This window comes from Labeo rohita, chromosome 15 (genome assembly GCF_022985175.1).
Source record: "Labeo rohita strain BAU-BD-2019 chromosome 15, IGBB_LRoh.1.0, whole genome shotgun sequence".
Lineage (NCBI taxonomy): Eukaryota > Metazoa > Chordata > Actinopteri > Cypriniformes > Cyprinidae > Labeo > Labeo rohita.
In genome coordinates, this window is record NC_066883.1 from 36,807,072 (window position 1) to 36,824,498 (window position 17,427).

A 17,427-nucleotide genomic window follows, 5' to 3' on the forward strand; every position below is an offset into this window, starting at 1 on the left:
GTATATATATATATATGTATATAGTAATTCAAATATTGTTTCAATAATATATTTTTTATTAAAATCTAACTACTAACAATTTATAATTAATTTATTAAGACTATATATGTGAGAAGTGCACTACACATCTTAAGAAGTAATTGTAATATTAAAAATTATAATATATAGTAATTAAAATATTTAAATTGAAATTAAACTTTAAAAAATTATAATTTTAAAATAATTTATAATTAAAGCGTATATATATATATATATATATATATATATATATAATTATTTATATAATATAATAATTACTTTAAACTAATTTCTAATTAATTTTTAAGACAGTGTACTATATAGTAATTAAAATATTTAAATTAAAATAAAACGTAATTATAATATAATAAATAATATTTTAAACTAATTTCTAATTAATTTTTAAGACAGTGTACTATATAGTAATTAAAATGATATTTAAACTAAAATAAAACGTAATTATTTTTAAATAGTTTACAATTATTTATTAAGATTGTAATATATGTAATGATATTTAAATTAAAATATAGCTTAATTATTATTTTAAAGTAATTTTTAATTAATTTATTAAGGCAGTGTGAGAGAACGCAGCTTACCCGTGTTTGTTATGAATTTTTGTGTGCTACATACATTTTATTTGTAAATATATATACACATTCATGTAAATATGATTCCTAAATTTAAAGTTATTTGCCTAGACTAGAGAACGCGGCCTTGGCACGTTTGCGTAGCTCCGCCCCTTCAAATGACGATTTTTTTTTTCACTGACGTAATATTTAAGCGCCGGTGTGTCCGCACGCATGCGTCCGGGAGCGGCGACACCATTTTAGAGGAAGAAAGGAAAACAGGGACAGTTACAGACAATCAGTAGATTAAAATTTAATAGTTCATGTTTGTGCTGACTAAACCGGACACATAGAAGTTCCCCGCCGATCTAGAGAAGAACCGGGTTCCGATACTGCGGTGCCCGCGCGGATCCGACAGCAGTTCAGCGTCTTTTTTTTGGGTTTCTTGTTGTTATTGGTTTGTGGGTGTTTGAGTGTGTTCGGGTGAAACTGAGTCAGTGCGGTTCCGTCCACAGTCCAGATGGATGGAGACGAGGAGATCCGCTCAGGTACAACAATCACAGCACACTGTTCTTATTCCAGATGGTTACGTAACACTACCGTGGGAATATCACGCATTTGGGTGCTTAACGCGGTAACACCATGGTATTCTTTGAAGTACACTGGCATAGCATGGTGTATAACTATAGTAAACATACACTGCCATATGAGTTTCATGTTTTTTGTACAAGCACCAACGTAATACAGTGTATTTGGGCATTTACCACGGTAACACCATGGTATTTCTTGAAGTATTTTGACATAGCATGGTGTATGACTGTAGTAAACATGCTTTACTATATAATCAATAAAAGAACCATGGTATTTTCATGTTTTTTGAACAAATACTATGGTAATACAATGCATTTGGGCGTTTACCACAGTAACACCATGGTATTTCTTTATGTTCTTTTGGACAAGTACTATGGTAATACATCACATTTGGGCATTTACTATGGTACACTGTGGTATTTCTTAAAGTATGTTGGCGTAGCTTTATCTCTAACTATAGTGAACATGCATTACTGTATAATTCGTACCATGGTATTTTAATGCTTTTGGACAAGTAGTATAGTAATTTTACCTATTTTGCCATTTACCATGGTAACACCATGGTATTCTTTGACGTACGTTGGGATATCATGGTGTATGACTGTAGTAAACATGCATTACCATATCATTAATCAAATTACCATGGTAATTTCATGTTTTTTGGACAAATGCTGTGGTAATACAACATATTTGCCCATATGCCATGGTAAAACCATGGTATTCTGTGAAATACATTAGTGTGGCATGGTGTATGACTATAGTAAACATGTATTACCATATAATTCTTCAAAGTACTGTGGAATGCATTTGGGCGTTTACCACGGTAACACCATGGTGTATGACTACGGTAAAAATGTTTTGCCATATAATTAAAGTACCATGGTATTTTTAGAAATACTAAGGTACTTAAATACTAAGGTTTTTGACAATTACTATGATAATACAATGCATTTGGCTGTTTACCACGGTAACACCATGGTATTTATTGAAGTACCTTGACGTGGAACGGTGTATCACTGTAGTAAACATGTATTACCATATCATTTGTCAAAGTACCGTGGTATTTTAATGTTTTTTTGCACAAGTAGCATGGCAATACAATTTAGGCGTTTAAATACATTTGGGCGTTTACCACGGTAAAACCATAGAAGTATTTGAAGTACATTGGCATAGCATGGTGTATGACTATAGTAAACATGTATAACACCTTATAATTTGTCGAAGTACCATGGTATTTAAATGTTTTTCAGACAAGTATCATGGTAATACAGTGCATTTGGGCGTTTACCACGGTAACACTATGGTATTCTTTGAAGTACGTTGGCATAGCATGGTGTGTGACTATAGTAAACATGCATTACTATATAGTTAATCAAAATGCCATGGTATTTTCATGTTTTTTGGTCAAATACTATGATAGTACAACATTTTTGGGCACTTGCCATGGTAACACAGTGGTATTTCTTGACATAGCATGGTGTATGACAGTAGTAAACATGCTTTACTATGTAATTAATTAAAAAAAAACATGGTATTTTAATGTTTTTTTAGACAAATACCATGGTAATACAATGGTCATTTATCTTGGAAAATGGTGTAAACTGAATGGTGTACCTTTATAAATACCATGTTGTATTAGTATAATAAACATGAATTACCATATAATCATCAAAGTACTAAGACTCTAACTTTGTTTTTGTTCAGATGATGGCAGCGCTACTCCAGTTCAGGATGAGCAGGAGGATGCGAGACCCGAATCACGACAGTCTGAGGTCAGTCTATTGGTTTGGGTTTTAAAGGAGTAGATCACCCAAAAATAAAAATCTGCTGAAAAGTACTTGCCATCCAAGATGTAAATGAAATTGTTTCGTCTTCAGATTTGATGAAATGTAGCATTCCATCACTTGCTCACCAATGGACCCATTGCAGTGAATGGGTGCCGTCAGAATGAGAGTCCAAACAGCTGATTTGTTTCAGCTTTTGTCTTCTAAAGATGTTAACTGATGGACTGGAGTGGTGTGAATTGCTTGTGGATTATTGTGATGTTTTTATCAGCTGTTTGGACTCTCATTCTGACGGCACCCATTCACCGCAGAGGATGCATTGGTGAGCATGTGATGCGAGTAAACTTTTAAATGTTGTTTCCTGATTGTTCTGCTCGCGCAGGATGACGGCAGCGATAACGAGGACGCCGCTCACGACAGGAAGTCTGAGAACGCAGACAGCGGCTCGGATCACGAGGCCCGTGGTGGAGGAGACGGGAGCGACTCAGAGCCCGAGCCTCCGCGACCCGCAGACAGCGAGGAGGATGAGGAGGGCAGCTCTCCTGTGAAGCGAAGAGCGAGCACCTCCGACATGGAGGAGGAGGAGAAAACACAACCCGCTAGCGACTCCGAGCAGGAGGAAACAGAGAAGAGACGCAGCCCTAAATCAGACGCGGGCAGCGATTCGGATGAGGACAAACCCAAACAGAAAACTCAGAGAGACTCTGATGCAGAGGAGGAGGAGCAGGAGGAAGAGGGAGGGAGGAAGGAGGAGGGAAAGTGGAAAGCTGTGATGAACTCAGACAGTGAGGATGAGGAGGAGAGACCGAAACAGAAAGCAGGAAGTGATGAGGATGAAGGGCCCAAACGACGAGCTCTGGCCAGTGATGACGAAGATGAGAAGCCTGGTATGTTTGTTTACTCAGAATGAAAACAAAAACATCTTTAGTATTATGTAATTAAATTATAACATATATAAAATGTGTATAAATATGTATATTTATAATTTGATTATTTTTGAAATTATTTATTATTATTATTATTATTATTATTATTATTATTCCCATTAAAATGAGAATGATGATAATAATAATACAAATTCTACATTATGTATTATATTCTGCAATTTTTATAATTAATGATTGTTTATAATAATAATAATAATTATCATTATAATTAGTATTATTGTTAATAAAATTGTTCATAATATGCTGTTATAAGCTGACTATTGTAATAACTTTATATGTATTTAATTATTAAAATATTTAATATATTTAATTGTATTCAGATTTTTCTTAATATTATTATATTTATAATGTAATAATCTGCTATAATAATAATAATAATAATAATAATATTGTTTATAATATGCTATTATAAGTTGCCTATTATACAAAGTATTGTGAAAATGTTATGTATTTTTAAAAATGTATGATTATACTATAAATTATTAGGATAATTTGTTTTATATATATATATATATATATATTATGATTATATTATAAATTTGTTTGATTATATATATTATTATTATAATATTATTTTTTAATTATTGTTTTGTATATTAATTGTATATATTATAAGTTGACTATTATAATAAATATGATAAATGTTTTTTTAATAATTATAATATTGCTTATTATAAATGAGTTCAAATAATATTATTCTTATTATTTATTTTAATGATTATTTATTTTTTATTATTATATTTTGTATATTTATGTATATTATTACTATTATTATTGTATTTAATATATTATTTTTTGTTTGTAATATATTATTTTAATCTCATTTCATTTTTATTCTGTTATTCTAATAATTATTCTAAGTTTATAAATGAAACTCACTGGGTTTTGTTGTGAATTGTCCTTCAGTAAAGAGGAAGAAGGCCGTTCTCTCAGACAGTGATGAAGATGAGGATAAAGGTAGATTTGCAGTTTGTCATGAACACTTACTGTATGATGTCCCCTGGTGATGATGATGATGATGGTGGTGGTGGTGTTTGTGTATCTGCAGAGGTGAAGAAGAGCAGGCTGGTGTCTGATGATGATGACGACTCTGGCAGTGATGAAGGCTCTGGAGGTCCTGATAAGAGTTTAGCAGCTAAACTGAAGGAGCTGGGCTCAGACAGCGAGGATGAGGAGGACATGAAGAGAGACGCAGGGAAGAAGGACGAGAAGGCTCTGTTCGGCAGCGACAGCGACTCGGGCGACGATGAGGAGGAGTCAGTAATGCTCTTCATCTCTCTTTCTGCCCGTGTGTGTGTGTGTATGTGTTTAACAGTCTCTTTCTGTTCCTCAGGAAAATGATCGCAGACATCTTCGGAGAGTCCGGTGATGAGGAAGAGGAGGAGTTTACGGTGAGATTGTGTTACTATTAATGATGTCTGATTTGCAGAGAATCACTAATAAAATATCAATTTAATGTATTATAATAATTATTAATAATAATAATAATAATAGAGTCATAATCAGATTATAACACATTCTAATATATATTAGAAATAATATTTATAGAATATAATTTATATTTATATAAATTATAATATTGTATATAAATTAAATAAAAATAAAATTGTATATAATTCTCACATATATATTTATATTTATGATCTTTATGATAACAAAAAATAAATAACTACATCCCATAACTCAATAGACAAATCATATAATTGTATTAGTATAATATTAACATAATAATAAATATTAACAAATAATATATATATAATTCAAATATATGATATTTATATTTGTGATATTTATAATAAAAAAATAAAAAAATAAATAATTACATCCCATAACCCAATAGACACATAATATAATGAATATAGTATTAACATAATTAATATGATCAGATATATAATTCATATAATATATAATTCAAATGTTTATGATATTTATAATAAAACATTTGTAATAAATAATTACAAATCATATAATGTATGAGTATAATATTAATATAATAATTAATATTATAAAATATATAATTAAAATATATGATATTTATATTTGTAATGTTTATAATAAAAAAAGTAATAATTACAACCCGTAACCCAAAAGACAAATCATATAATGTGTGAGTATAGTATTAACATATTAATCAATATTATTAAATAATATATAATTCAGATATATGATATTTATATTTGTAATATTTATAATAAAAAAGTAATAATTACAACCCGTAACCCAAAAGACAAATCATATAATGTGTGAGTATAGTATTAACATATTAATCAATATTATTAAATAATATATAATTCAGATATATGATATTTATATTTGTAATATTTATAATAAAAAAGTAATAATTACAACCCGTAACCCAATAGACAAATCATGGAATGTATGAGTATAATATTAACATAATAATTAATATGATAAAATATATAATTCAAATATATATTTATATTTGTAATATTTATAATGAAAAAGTAATAATTACAACCCATAACCCAACAGACAAATCATACATGTACATACATGTATGAGTATAATATTAACATAATAATTAATATGGTTAAATAATACATATAATTCAAATATATATTTATATTTATGATATTTATAATAACAAAAATATATAAATAAATAAATAAAATACATCCCATAACCCAATAGACAAATCATATAATGTATGAGTATAATATTAACAATAATATGATAAAAAAAATACATATAATTCAAATATATATTTATAATTATGATTATTTATAATAAAAAAATAAAAATTAATTACATCCCATAACCCAATAGACAAATCATATAATGTATGAGTATAATATTAACATAATAATATGATAAAAAAATACATATAATTCAAATATATATTTATATTTATGATTATTTATAATAAAAAAATATATAAATAAATTAATTAATTAATTAAAAATTAATTACATCCCATAACCCAATAGACAAATCATATAATGTATGAGTATAATATTAACAATAATATGATAAAAAAATACATATAATTCAAATATATATTTATAATTATGATTATTTATAATACATCCCATAACCCAATAGACAAAAAATAAATAAATAAAAATTAATTACATCCCATAACCCAATAGACAAATCATATAATGTATGAGTATAATATTAACATAATAATATGATAAAAAAATACATATAATTCAAATATATATTTATATTTATGATTATTTATAACAAAAATATATAAATAAATAAATTAATTAATTAAAAATTAATTACATCCCATAACCCAATAGACAAATCATATAATGTATGAGTATAATATTAACAATAATATGATAAAAAAATACATATAATTCAAATATATATTTATAATTATGATTATTTATAATAAAAAAAAAAATAAATAAAAATTAATTACATCCCATAACCCAATAGACAAGTCATATAATGTATGAGTATAATATTAACATAATAATATGATCAAAAAATACATATAATTCAAATATATATTTATATTTATGATTATTTATAACAAAAATATATAAATAAATAAATTAATTAATTAAAAATTAATTACATCCCATAACCCAATAGACAAATCATATAATGTATGAGTATAATATTAACATAATAATATGATCAAAAAATACATATAATTCAAATATATATTTATATTTATGATTATTTATAATAAAAAAATAAAAAATAAAAATTAATTACATCCCATAACCCAATAGACAAATCAGATAATGTATGAGTGTAATATTAACATAATAATTAATATGATCAAATCATATATAATTCATATACATAATACATGATTCTAACATGATTATCAAGTTATTAGCATGTTTGAAACAAACAGTTTGAATAAACCGATTCGCTAAAATGAATAATTCTCAATGCATATCTCTTGACCTTTGACCCCGTGTGTGTATGTGTGTGTTCAGGGTTTCAATCAAGAGGAGCTGGAGGCCGAGCGGCCACAGTCTCAGGCGTTGGGACAGAAGGGATTGGAGAACGACTCTGATTCAGATGATGATGTGGACAGAGGAGGAAAAGAGTGAGTCATTTAATTCATTAGTAACAGCAAACAGGAAGTCGTTCAATAGACTTTCCTGCTGCTTTAAAGCTCATGCTTTTCACATGAACGTGATAATAACGTGTGCGTGTGTGTTTCAGCATGTCCTTCATGTCAGACTTTGACATCATGTTGGCCCGTAAGAAAGCTCAGAGCGGCAAACGCAGACGCAATCGAGACGGAGGGACGTTCATCAGTGACGCCGATGATGTTGTGAGCGCCATGATCACCAAAATGACAGAAGCTGCAGAGGTGTGTGTTGGAGGGTCTGGGTTATATATAACTGAACGTCTACAGTAACTGACACGCTGTTGATTTATGTGGAGATCAGTTACACTGCAGTACAAACATTTAAGGGCACAAATGAACACTTTTATTTATTGAGGACGCATTAAATTGTTCAGAAGTGACAGTAAAGACATTTATAATGTTACTAAAAATCGCTATTTTAAATAAATGCTGTTCTTTTGAACTTTCTATTCATCTGTGAATCCTAAAAAAATAAAATGAATCACAGTTTCCACACTAATATTGTACAGCACAACTGTTTTTAACAATGATAATAATCAGAAATGTTTGTTGAGCAGCAAATCAGCATATTAGAATGATTTCTGAAGGGTCATGTGACACTGAAGACTGCAGTAATGATGCTTAAAATTCAGCTGCGCATCACAGAAATAAATTATATTTCAACACAGATTTACATAGAAAGCAGTTATTTGAAATTGTAATAATATTTCACAATTTGAATGATTTTACTGTATTTTTAATCAACTACATGCAGCGTAGTCCATTAAATTGGACTTCAGAAAAATTAAAATGTTTCAAATCATGATATAAAATAGTGTCTGTGAATATTAAACCACTAAAAAAAAAACTAAAATGGAAAAAATTAATACTTTTTTTTAACCAATTCAAAAGCACAGAATGTAATTTAAAAAAGTTTAAAAAAAAGAGAGAAATTAAAAATAAATTAATTCATTCATTAATACATCCCATAATAATGAAAATAAATAAATAAAAATAAATATTCATTTTTTAAAAATAAATTTACCATAAAAGTAAATATATTTAATAAACATTTTTAATCAATTTAAATGATCCATTAGATAGATTTAGACAAATAAACATTTTTCGAAAACATTTAAATTGTTACTGATTCCAGATTTTTGAATGTTTTTTTTTCTGAATCCACAGATGACCAATATTCCTGCTGACTTTAGTCTCTGAACTGTTTGTGTGTGTGTTTTTCAGGAGGATCGGACTCTGAACAGTCAAAAGAAACCGGCTCTGAAAAAACTCATGCTGCTGCCCACAGTGGTGATGCACTTAAAGAAGTGAGTGTTTCTCATCTGTGTTTACTTTTACACGTTGCAAATTGTAGTAATTTAATTTATTAAAAGTGTTTATTAAATACATTTAAGAAAATGTATTTTTTTTTTCATAATTACATAATTAATTAGTAATAATTATTATTTTTTTTTTTTACTAATTTTTTTTATTACATTCTGTGTAATGTATTAAAAAAAAAAAAAGCAAACTGAATGTAGAGTCTGTAGTGATTGTAATATGTGTGTGTGTGTGTGTGTTTATACAGACAGGATCTGAAGGAGACGTTCATAGACAGCGGTGTAATGACGGCCATAAAGGAATGGATCAGTCCTCTCCCAGATAAGAGTCTGCCAGCGCTCAAGATACGAGAGGAGCTCCTTAAGATCTTGCAAGAAGTGAGTCTGCAGTGTTTATATATTACTGCATTCTATGATTGTGTATTGAGGAGGGGTGTATATTTCAGTCTTTTACTTTTTACACAGTTTTTATTTGTTTCAATGTTTTATTTTAATGTTTCATTTATTTATTTCTAATTTTATTTGTATGTTACTTTTTTGTTCAAATTTTTAATGTATTTATATTATTACATTTTATGATTGTGTAATACATTTGGATTAGTTTTTATTTTTTTTATTTGAAAAATTATTATATACTATATATAATTTGATTTTATGTATTTATTTATTTTTTTACTTTATTTAATTAATTTATTTATTTGTTTAATATATTTGTATGTTACATTTTTATTCAATGTTTTAGATATATTTATATTATTACATTCTATGATTCTGTAGTAAGTTATGATTAGGTTTTATTTATTTTATTTTTTTAACTTTAAAAAAATATTATTACATACTTAAATTTTTTTATTCATTTTATTTTTCATATTAATACTATGACTGAGTTAGGGTGTGTATGTGTGTGTGTGTATATATATATATATTTATATATTTATTATATATTTATTATTATTTATTTTTTTTATTTTTTTTTTGAACTTGAAAAATTATAATTCCTTATTTCATTTAATTTTTTAAAAAAATGTACTTTTCGATCGTTTATTGGGTCAGGGGATATGTTTAGTTTTTACTTTTTAAGTCTATTTTATTTATATATTTATTTATTAATAATAGTATTTGTTACTTTTTATAATTTTTTAAAATATATTTATATGATAACATTTGATTGTAGTAAGTTTGGATTCTTATTTTTTAAAAAAAAAAAAAAAAAAAAAAAATATATATATATATATATATATATATATATATATATATATATATATATATATATATATATATTTATTATCATTATTATATTTTTTATTTTATTTTTCATATATATTATTGCTTTCTATGAGTGAGTTAAGGTTTTTTTTTTTGTTTTGTTTTTTTGTTTTTGTTTTTGAAAAATTATTAATTTTATATAATTTTTTTTTTCCCTTTTAATTTTTTTTTAAATAAATTATTTTATTACATTTTATGATCATTTATTGAGTTAGGATATATATATATATATATATATATATATAAAATTATTATTATTATTATTATTATTTATTTTTTTTTTTCTCACTTTTTTGTGTTAAATTATGTTACAATCTTTGATAATGATGATGGTTAGTGTAATTTAAGCTTTTAAACTCACTTGTTTGTTTGCAGCTGCCCAGTGTGAGTCAGGAAACACTGAAACTCAGTGGAATCGGCCGAGCCGTCATGTACCTCTACAAACACCCGAAAGAGTCTCGACCGAACAAAGACCTCGCGCTCAAACTCATCAGTATGAACACTTTCACTGTACCATATCTATAATCTATATCTATTTGAGTGTGTGTTCCTGCAATGATTTGTGCATTACATGTGTGTGCAGACGAGTGGTCGCGGCCCATTTTCGGCTTATCGTCCAACTACAAGGGAATGACGAGAGAAGAGAGACAACAGAGAGACCTGGACCAGCAGATCGCCCCACGCAGACGCCTCAGGTAACACACACACACACACACTCACTCTACTGCTCACCTGTCAATCATCTGTCACTCCTCACTGTCATTCTGTCCCTCCTTCCTCTTCCTGTGGCGTGTAAGTGAGCCTCAGACGTCTGAGAGGCAGGAAGAGCCGGACGTCTTTGCCCCGGCGCTCAGGTTCACTGTGTGTGTGTGTGTGTGTGTGTTTGAGCACGAGCCTTCTGGACCGTCTCAACATTACCAGTGTTTCTAACACTGATGTGTGTGTGAAAGAATGAAACTCATCATTTGATTCTATTCTTGTCAGTTTTATAGTTGTATTTGATCAGATTCTGTTAGGTCACATGGTCTTTGTTTATATGGCACGCAGTTTGAATTCGCGCTGCACGATTAATCAAAAAACCCAAATTGTGATTGAGTAGTGCAACGATCAATTTTGTTTGAACTTGAAACTTGAAATATTTATTATTATACCTATAAATAATAGTGTTGTAATTTTAGTTTTAGTGTAAAATAAAACAATAATAATTATTATTATAACAACAACAGATGTTATTATATTTAATACTTTTTAATTAATTAATAATTGTTATTATTGTAATATGTTTTAGTGTAAATAAAATTGTTGTTGTTGTTATTTATTTATCTTAAATGCCAGATTTTTATGGTATAATAATTAATAATAGTTTGATTTACATCTTTATATAATAATAATTATAATAACAACAACAATAATAATAATAATAAGATTGTATTACATACCAGATTTTTCTGGTATAATAATTTATTTTGGTTTACATTTTTTTTAAAATAATAATTAATCATAATGATGATGACGATGATGATGATTATTATTATTATTAGTGTTATTATCATCATAAGTACCAGATTTTCTGGTATAATAATTTAACTTTATTTACATTTTTATTTATTATTGTTATTTATTTATTTATTTATTTATTTAATTTATTACTATTAATAATAATAATACATAATATGAATATTGATGATAATAATAATAATAATAAAAGTAATTATTAGTATTAGTATTAGTATTATCTCAGTGCAGCTACATTTTTTTTATTATTATTATTATTGTTGTTGTTATTGTTAGTATTGTTGTTATTTACTGTATTAAATACCAGATTTTTCTGGTATGATTTTTTTTTTGTACATTTTTGTATATTATTATTTATTAATTTAATGTATTTATTAATAATAATAATAATAATAATAATAATAATTATTATTATTATCTCAGCACAACTATGAAATGGAAATTATTATTATTCAAATGAGCACAGCAAACATGGAGGTTTTTTTTATTATTATTAATATTTTAAATCTCTATTTGTATCTGAAAAATTGCAATTAGATTTTTTTTTTTTTTCTCCTTCAAATTGTGCAGCCAGATCAGATTCTATTCAGTCAGATTCGGTTTGATTCTGTTCCATGATTCAGTCAGAATCTTCTCTGTTTCATCATTTCTGTTCAATATGATTCAGTTGAATCAGATTCTTTTAATGTCATTCCATTCATTTGGCCAAATTATTTTCTATCGAATCAGATTCTGTTCTGTCTGTCTCAGTAGTGCTGACTCTGGTATGTTTTGGCCTTTGGCCTTTGACCTTTGACCTTTGACCTTTAACCCCAAACTTACTTCTCTGTCGCCCCATTTTCATTCATTCTCATCTTGAATTTGTTAAAGACTGAACACCTGTGAGTTTCTGCATTTCCTGCATCATCATGCTGTGTGTGTGTGTGTGTGTGTTTGTTTGCTGAGGTTGTTGCGTTAATGTGTATGTGATCAAACCCAAACACACACTAAACAAAACCCGGCTGATCTGGATCAGATGAACAAACGCTGAACAGACTTGTGACTCAAACGCTGAGCGCATGTTTGCTCGAGAGCATGTGACGTGATCGAATGTGTGTGATTGGCTCATTCTCAGTCTGTGTATTTCCTGTTTCTTCCCACAGTTCAGGAGGACAAACTCCTCGCAGAGATCTGGAGAAAGTGCTCACTGGAGAGGAGAAGTGAGTCTTGTTCAACAACACGCCACTTAGTTTTACGTTTTTATTTCATGTAGTATTTTAGTAAACTTTTATAGTGAATCACACATAACATGACACACAAATAATTTAATATTTTATTAATGCTAATTAATGGAAAGGATTATAGATTAATGTAATTCTATTATTTTATTAGGAAATGTTTATTTAAATGTGTAGCATATAGTTTGTGTAATTAATTATGATTTAATTTTTTTTAAAGCTAATGAAAATGTTTTTTTTAATATATTTTTAAGTAATATATTAATATATCATATATTTATATATGATTTTATATTTTGTTATAATAAAATGTATTATTGTAATTAAAAAATGTATTATATAGTTGTGTAATTATTTAACTCAATATGTTTATTAATGCTAGTTCATGAACGTGTTCATAAAATTACATTTTTTTATTATAATTATAAATAAAAATATTGTATCATTTATTTTGTAGTTCATTATAATTCTACCTTTTCTATTAATGCTAATTAACATTATTATAATTTAATATTTTATTTTATTAGAATAAAAGTTTGTGACAATGTAAATATAAATGTATTATATAATTTGTCTTATTTTATAATATATATTTAATTTTTTTTTATTAATGCTAAATGATGAAAATTATTTAATATTTTTACTACTGTTTACTGTAACTTAAAAATGTATTATATAATTTATTCATTATAATATTTTTGTTAATTATAATATATTTTACTAATACTAAATGAAAATGATGATTAATATTTTTCATTTCATATTTTTATAATTTTAAAGAAAATTCTTTATTGGTTTGATTAATGTATTATAATAGTGTAATTTATTAATACATTTTAAATTAGGCAAATTGATTATTTATAATTTAATATTATAATTTTAATAATTTTAGATCATTTCTGTAATTCCTCATAATAGTTCTATTAATGCTAATTAATGAAAATGTTGATGTAATATTATTTATTTATAAGAAAATGTATTTATTATATTATAACTTAAAGATGCATTATACATATCATTTGTGTAATTCTTTATAATATTTTATAATATTATTATTAATGATAAATAATTTTAATACATTTATTAATACATAATTTTAATACATTAATTTTAATACATTTTTATTTTTTTTCTTAGTTTTTTTTTAATTGAAATAGATTATATAAAATCTACATTTTATTTGGCTTATTTGTAGTTGTAGAGTTTCCCTTTTTTATTTGCTTAATTGCTTAATTTTTTAATTAAACTGTAATACTGTGTAAAATATGTAATTTTTGCTTATAGTAGCTTTTTTTAAAATAATTGTTTAATTAAATTCCTTTTATAATTTTTTTCACTTCCTTGTTTTTTTTTCTTAATATATATAAATATGTACTTATAAATTTTTTTTTTTTTTTTTTTTTTTTAAGTAATGTAAACCATGACACAAACACACACAGGCTCTGTAGTTTGGATGATGTGATGTAATATTTCCCTCTCTGTGTGTCTGTTCATCAGGGCGTTGCGGCCAGGTGACCCAGGCTTCTGTGCGAGGGCTCGTGTGCCAATGCCGTCCAATAAGGACTACGTGGTTCGGCCCAAATGGAACGTGGATGGAGACTCTAGTCGAGTAAGTAGGCGGGGCATATGTGTGGGTGGGGCTTAACTCTACAGGAATGATTGACAAGTGTCCCATTCTGAACTAAAGAGTGGGAGGAGTTTGCACAAGAAGATTGAGGCAGGATAGAGAGAAACAATAATACTTAGGTTTTTCCCCCTCTTAACCTGATTGGTGGAGGAGTTTGTTTACTGTTGTGTGATTGGTAGAGGAGCTTTAGGAAAGGCATCAGCCTGCTGGAGAAGCACAAGCGGCGTTTTGCGGAGCAGAGGAAGCAGCGCCGGCCGCAGGGAGCCGTCAAAATCAGCATTGAGGGAAACCGTATGCCGCTGTAGTTACACGCTCCTGCCTGAGGGGGCAGTAAGTGTCTGCATGGCGCTGCATGCTGCAGACTGTTCACAGACCAAAATAACATTAGTTAAACACCTTAGTGTTCAGCTTGTAAAAAGCATTGCCTGAACAAATCCAGCTGTGGTTTTGGATGTTTCTTATCACAAACATAGAGCAAAGTAACTGTTAACCATTAGTTAACACTGTGTGTACACGAGCATTTGAGTTTCTGTGAAAGTCACATGACCAACCCACTAAACGTCAGCACTTCAGGCCTGAATGTTCTTGACATGTTCATGCTGAAAATGTATATAACAGCTACTGAGTCAAACCACAAATTAAAGTAAGAATTAGAACATGCTCAAGAACATGACATGTAATAACAAACCAGTGTGTTTTGGTCCAGCACTCACAAGATCTGGCTTGGTTTGGATTATAGTAGTAGTTATTTTCTTCTTCTTATTTTTTTTAATTATTTAAGTTTTATGATTATATTGGTTAATAGTTTTTTTTTCTAAATACATTTTTTGTTTTAATAGTATTTAATTTAATGTATTTTTTTTTTTAATTTTCTTATAGCAGTTTTCTTTTTTATAAATGTATTATGAAATTTCTTTTTTTATAAATATACATTTTTTATTATATAAAAAAATACATTTTATTTGGCTTGTATTTGTAGAGTTTCCCATTTTTAATGCATATTAATTGACTTGATTTTTTTTCTTAATTTTTTTTATAAACAATTTTAGAAATTTGTGTAGTTAATTTTTTTTTATTTTTCTAATTTTATATAACAATAATTTTTCTTATTTTTTTGGCTTATTTGTAGATGTAGATTTTCCCTTTTTGTAATGCATATTATTAATTGACTTGATTTTCCTTGTTATTTTTTTCTTAATTTTATTTATAATACTTATATACACTTATATACTTTTTTTTTTTTTTGATTTTCTTAAAATTAAATCTGCTTTATTGCTTAATTTTTTTAATTAAATTGTAATACTGTGTAAAATATGTAATAAGTTTTGCTTGTAGTACTTTTTTTGCTTCTAGTATTTTTAAAATAATTTTTAATTAAATTTAATTTATAATTTTTTAATCACTTATTTTTTTTTTATTTTCTTAATTGTATTTATTAAAAAAAATGTTTTAATTGCTTAATTGATCATTTTTAAAAGATGTATTTTTTTTATTTTTATTTATTTTTAGCTTTTGTATTTATAGTAAGTATTTATATTTATAGAGTTAATTGCATTTTTTTTTTAGTAGACCTGATTTGGCTTTTATTATTTTCCTATTTTATTTATTTATTTTTTGTGTACATTTGCTTTTTTTTTTTTTTTTTTTTTTTTTCCTTAAGTGCATATTTTTTATTGATTTTGATTTTGTAGTATCTTAGTGTTGCTTTTTTTTTTTTTTTTTTTTTTTTTTTTTTTTTAAATTCTGCTTATAGTTTCAAGGTTTTTTTTTTTTTCTCTTCTTCCTTTTTTTTTTTTTTTTTTTTTTAATTTGAATAATTTTATTTGGTTTGTTTTCACTCCTGTGTTTTTGACCCTTTTTCTCTGATTGATCTCTCGTTCAGGCTCCGCTGAAGAAGGGTTTGTCACGAGTAGATAAACAGATGCGGCGTTTTGCGGATATCAAGCGTCTGACGAAGCCGGGTCACGCGGTGAAGATCAGCGTGGAGGGGAACCGCATGCCGCTCTGACCCTCCTCCTCTTCCTCTCCCGTCTCCCCTGTGTTTGTCTGTCAGATTCAGATTGAGATGTTGCCAGTCTTTGATTGTCCAGCGGTTCCGCAGAGTCGGATTCCCATAATGCCGCGCGTCTGTACTGTAGCTGCGTGAGTTTAGCGGAGCTGCGTTTGCTATGTATTCAGAGCCCAGAGAACTCACCTGGGAATGTTTTGTTTTTTGGTTCTGATGTATCTTTCATAATAAAGAGTTTCCATGTCTGACATTTTACTCCTGTTCTCTGGGCCCTTTGTCTTTCTTGATTTATTTTTGTTAAATTTGCATATAAATAAAAACAAATGGTTTAGTTTAATAACAAACAAAACAAACAAACTCTCTTAAAACTCATCTCGGTTAGTAAAAACCAACACTAGATGTAACATTCTTGAAATATGGCACCATTGAGGAATTTTGAAGATTTTGCTAATTATATCAAATATCCAACATAAATCAATTTT

At 27.4% G+C, this 17,427-nt stretch overlaps 1 protein-coding gene across 4 annotated transcripts; it reads left to right on the forward strand.

Annotated features, from left to right (window-relative positions):
• Positions 1-805: 805 nt before the first annotated feature.
• Positions 806-17,200, forward strand: LOC127177613 (protein IWS1 homolog). 4 transcript variants are annotated; one of them, XM_051129975.1, is made up of 17 exons: positions 806-1,132; positions 2,880-2,947; positions 3,342-3,846; positions 4,813-4,863; positions 4,955-5,162; positions 5,240-5,297; positions 7,833-7,945; positions 8,065-8,215; positions 9,218-9,300; positions 9,561-9,690; positions 10,954-11,071; positions 11,162-11,273; positions 11,376-11,432; positions 13,236-13,292; positions 14,808-14,919; positions 15,117-15,267; positions 16,820-17,200. In XM_051129975.1, the coding sequence occupies exons 1-16, from the start codon at positions 1,105-1,107 to the stop codon at positions 15,240-15,242; spliced, it is 1,977 nt and encodes a 658-aa protein (XP_050985932.1). In that variant the 5' UTR covers positions 806-1,104; the 3' UTR covers positions 15,243-15,267; positions 16,820-17,200. The 4 variants fall into 4 exon arrangements, with proteins under 4 accessions (XP_050985932.1, XP_050985935.1, XP_050985931.1 ...); XM_051129978.1 differs by lacking the exon at positions 11,376-11,432; XM_051129974.1 differs by lacking the exon at positions 15,117-15,267 and having other exon boundaries at positions 807-1,132.
• The last annotated feature ends 227 nt before the right edge of the window (positions 17,201-17,427 follow it).

Excerpts from the sequence above, each read along its gene's own strand:
- LOC127177613 (XM_051129975.1), top strand. The coding sequence starts at position 1,105 with ATGGATGGAGACGAGGAGATCCGCTCAG. Across the intron at positions 1,133-2,879 it reads AGACGAGGAGATCCGCTCAG|ATGATGGCAGCGCTACTCCA; the intron begins GTACAACAATCA and ends GTTTTTGTTCAG. Across the intron at positions 11,072-11,161 it reads CCTCGCGCTCAAACTCATCA|ACGAGTGGTCGCGGCCCATT; the intron begins GTATGAACACTT and ends ATGTGTGTGCAG.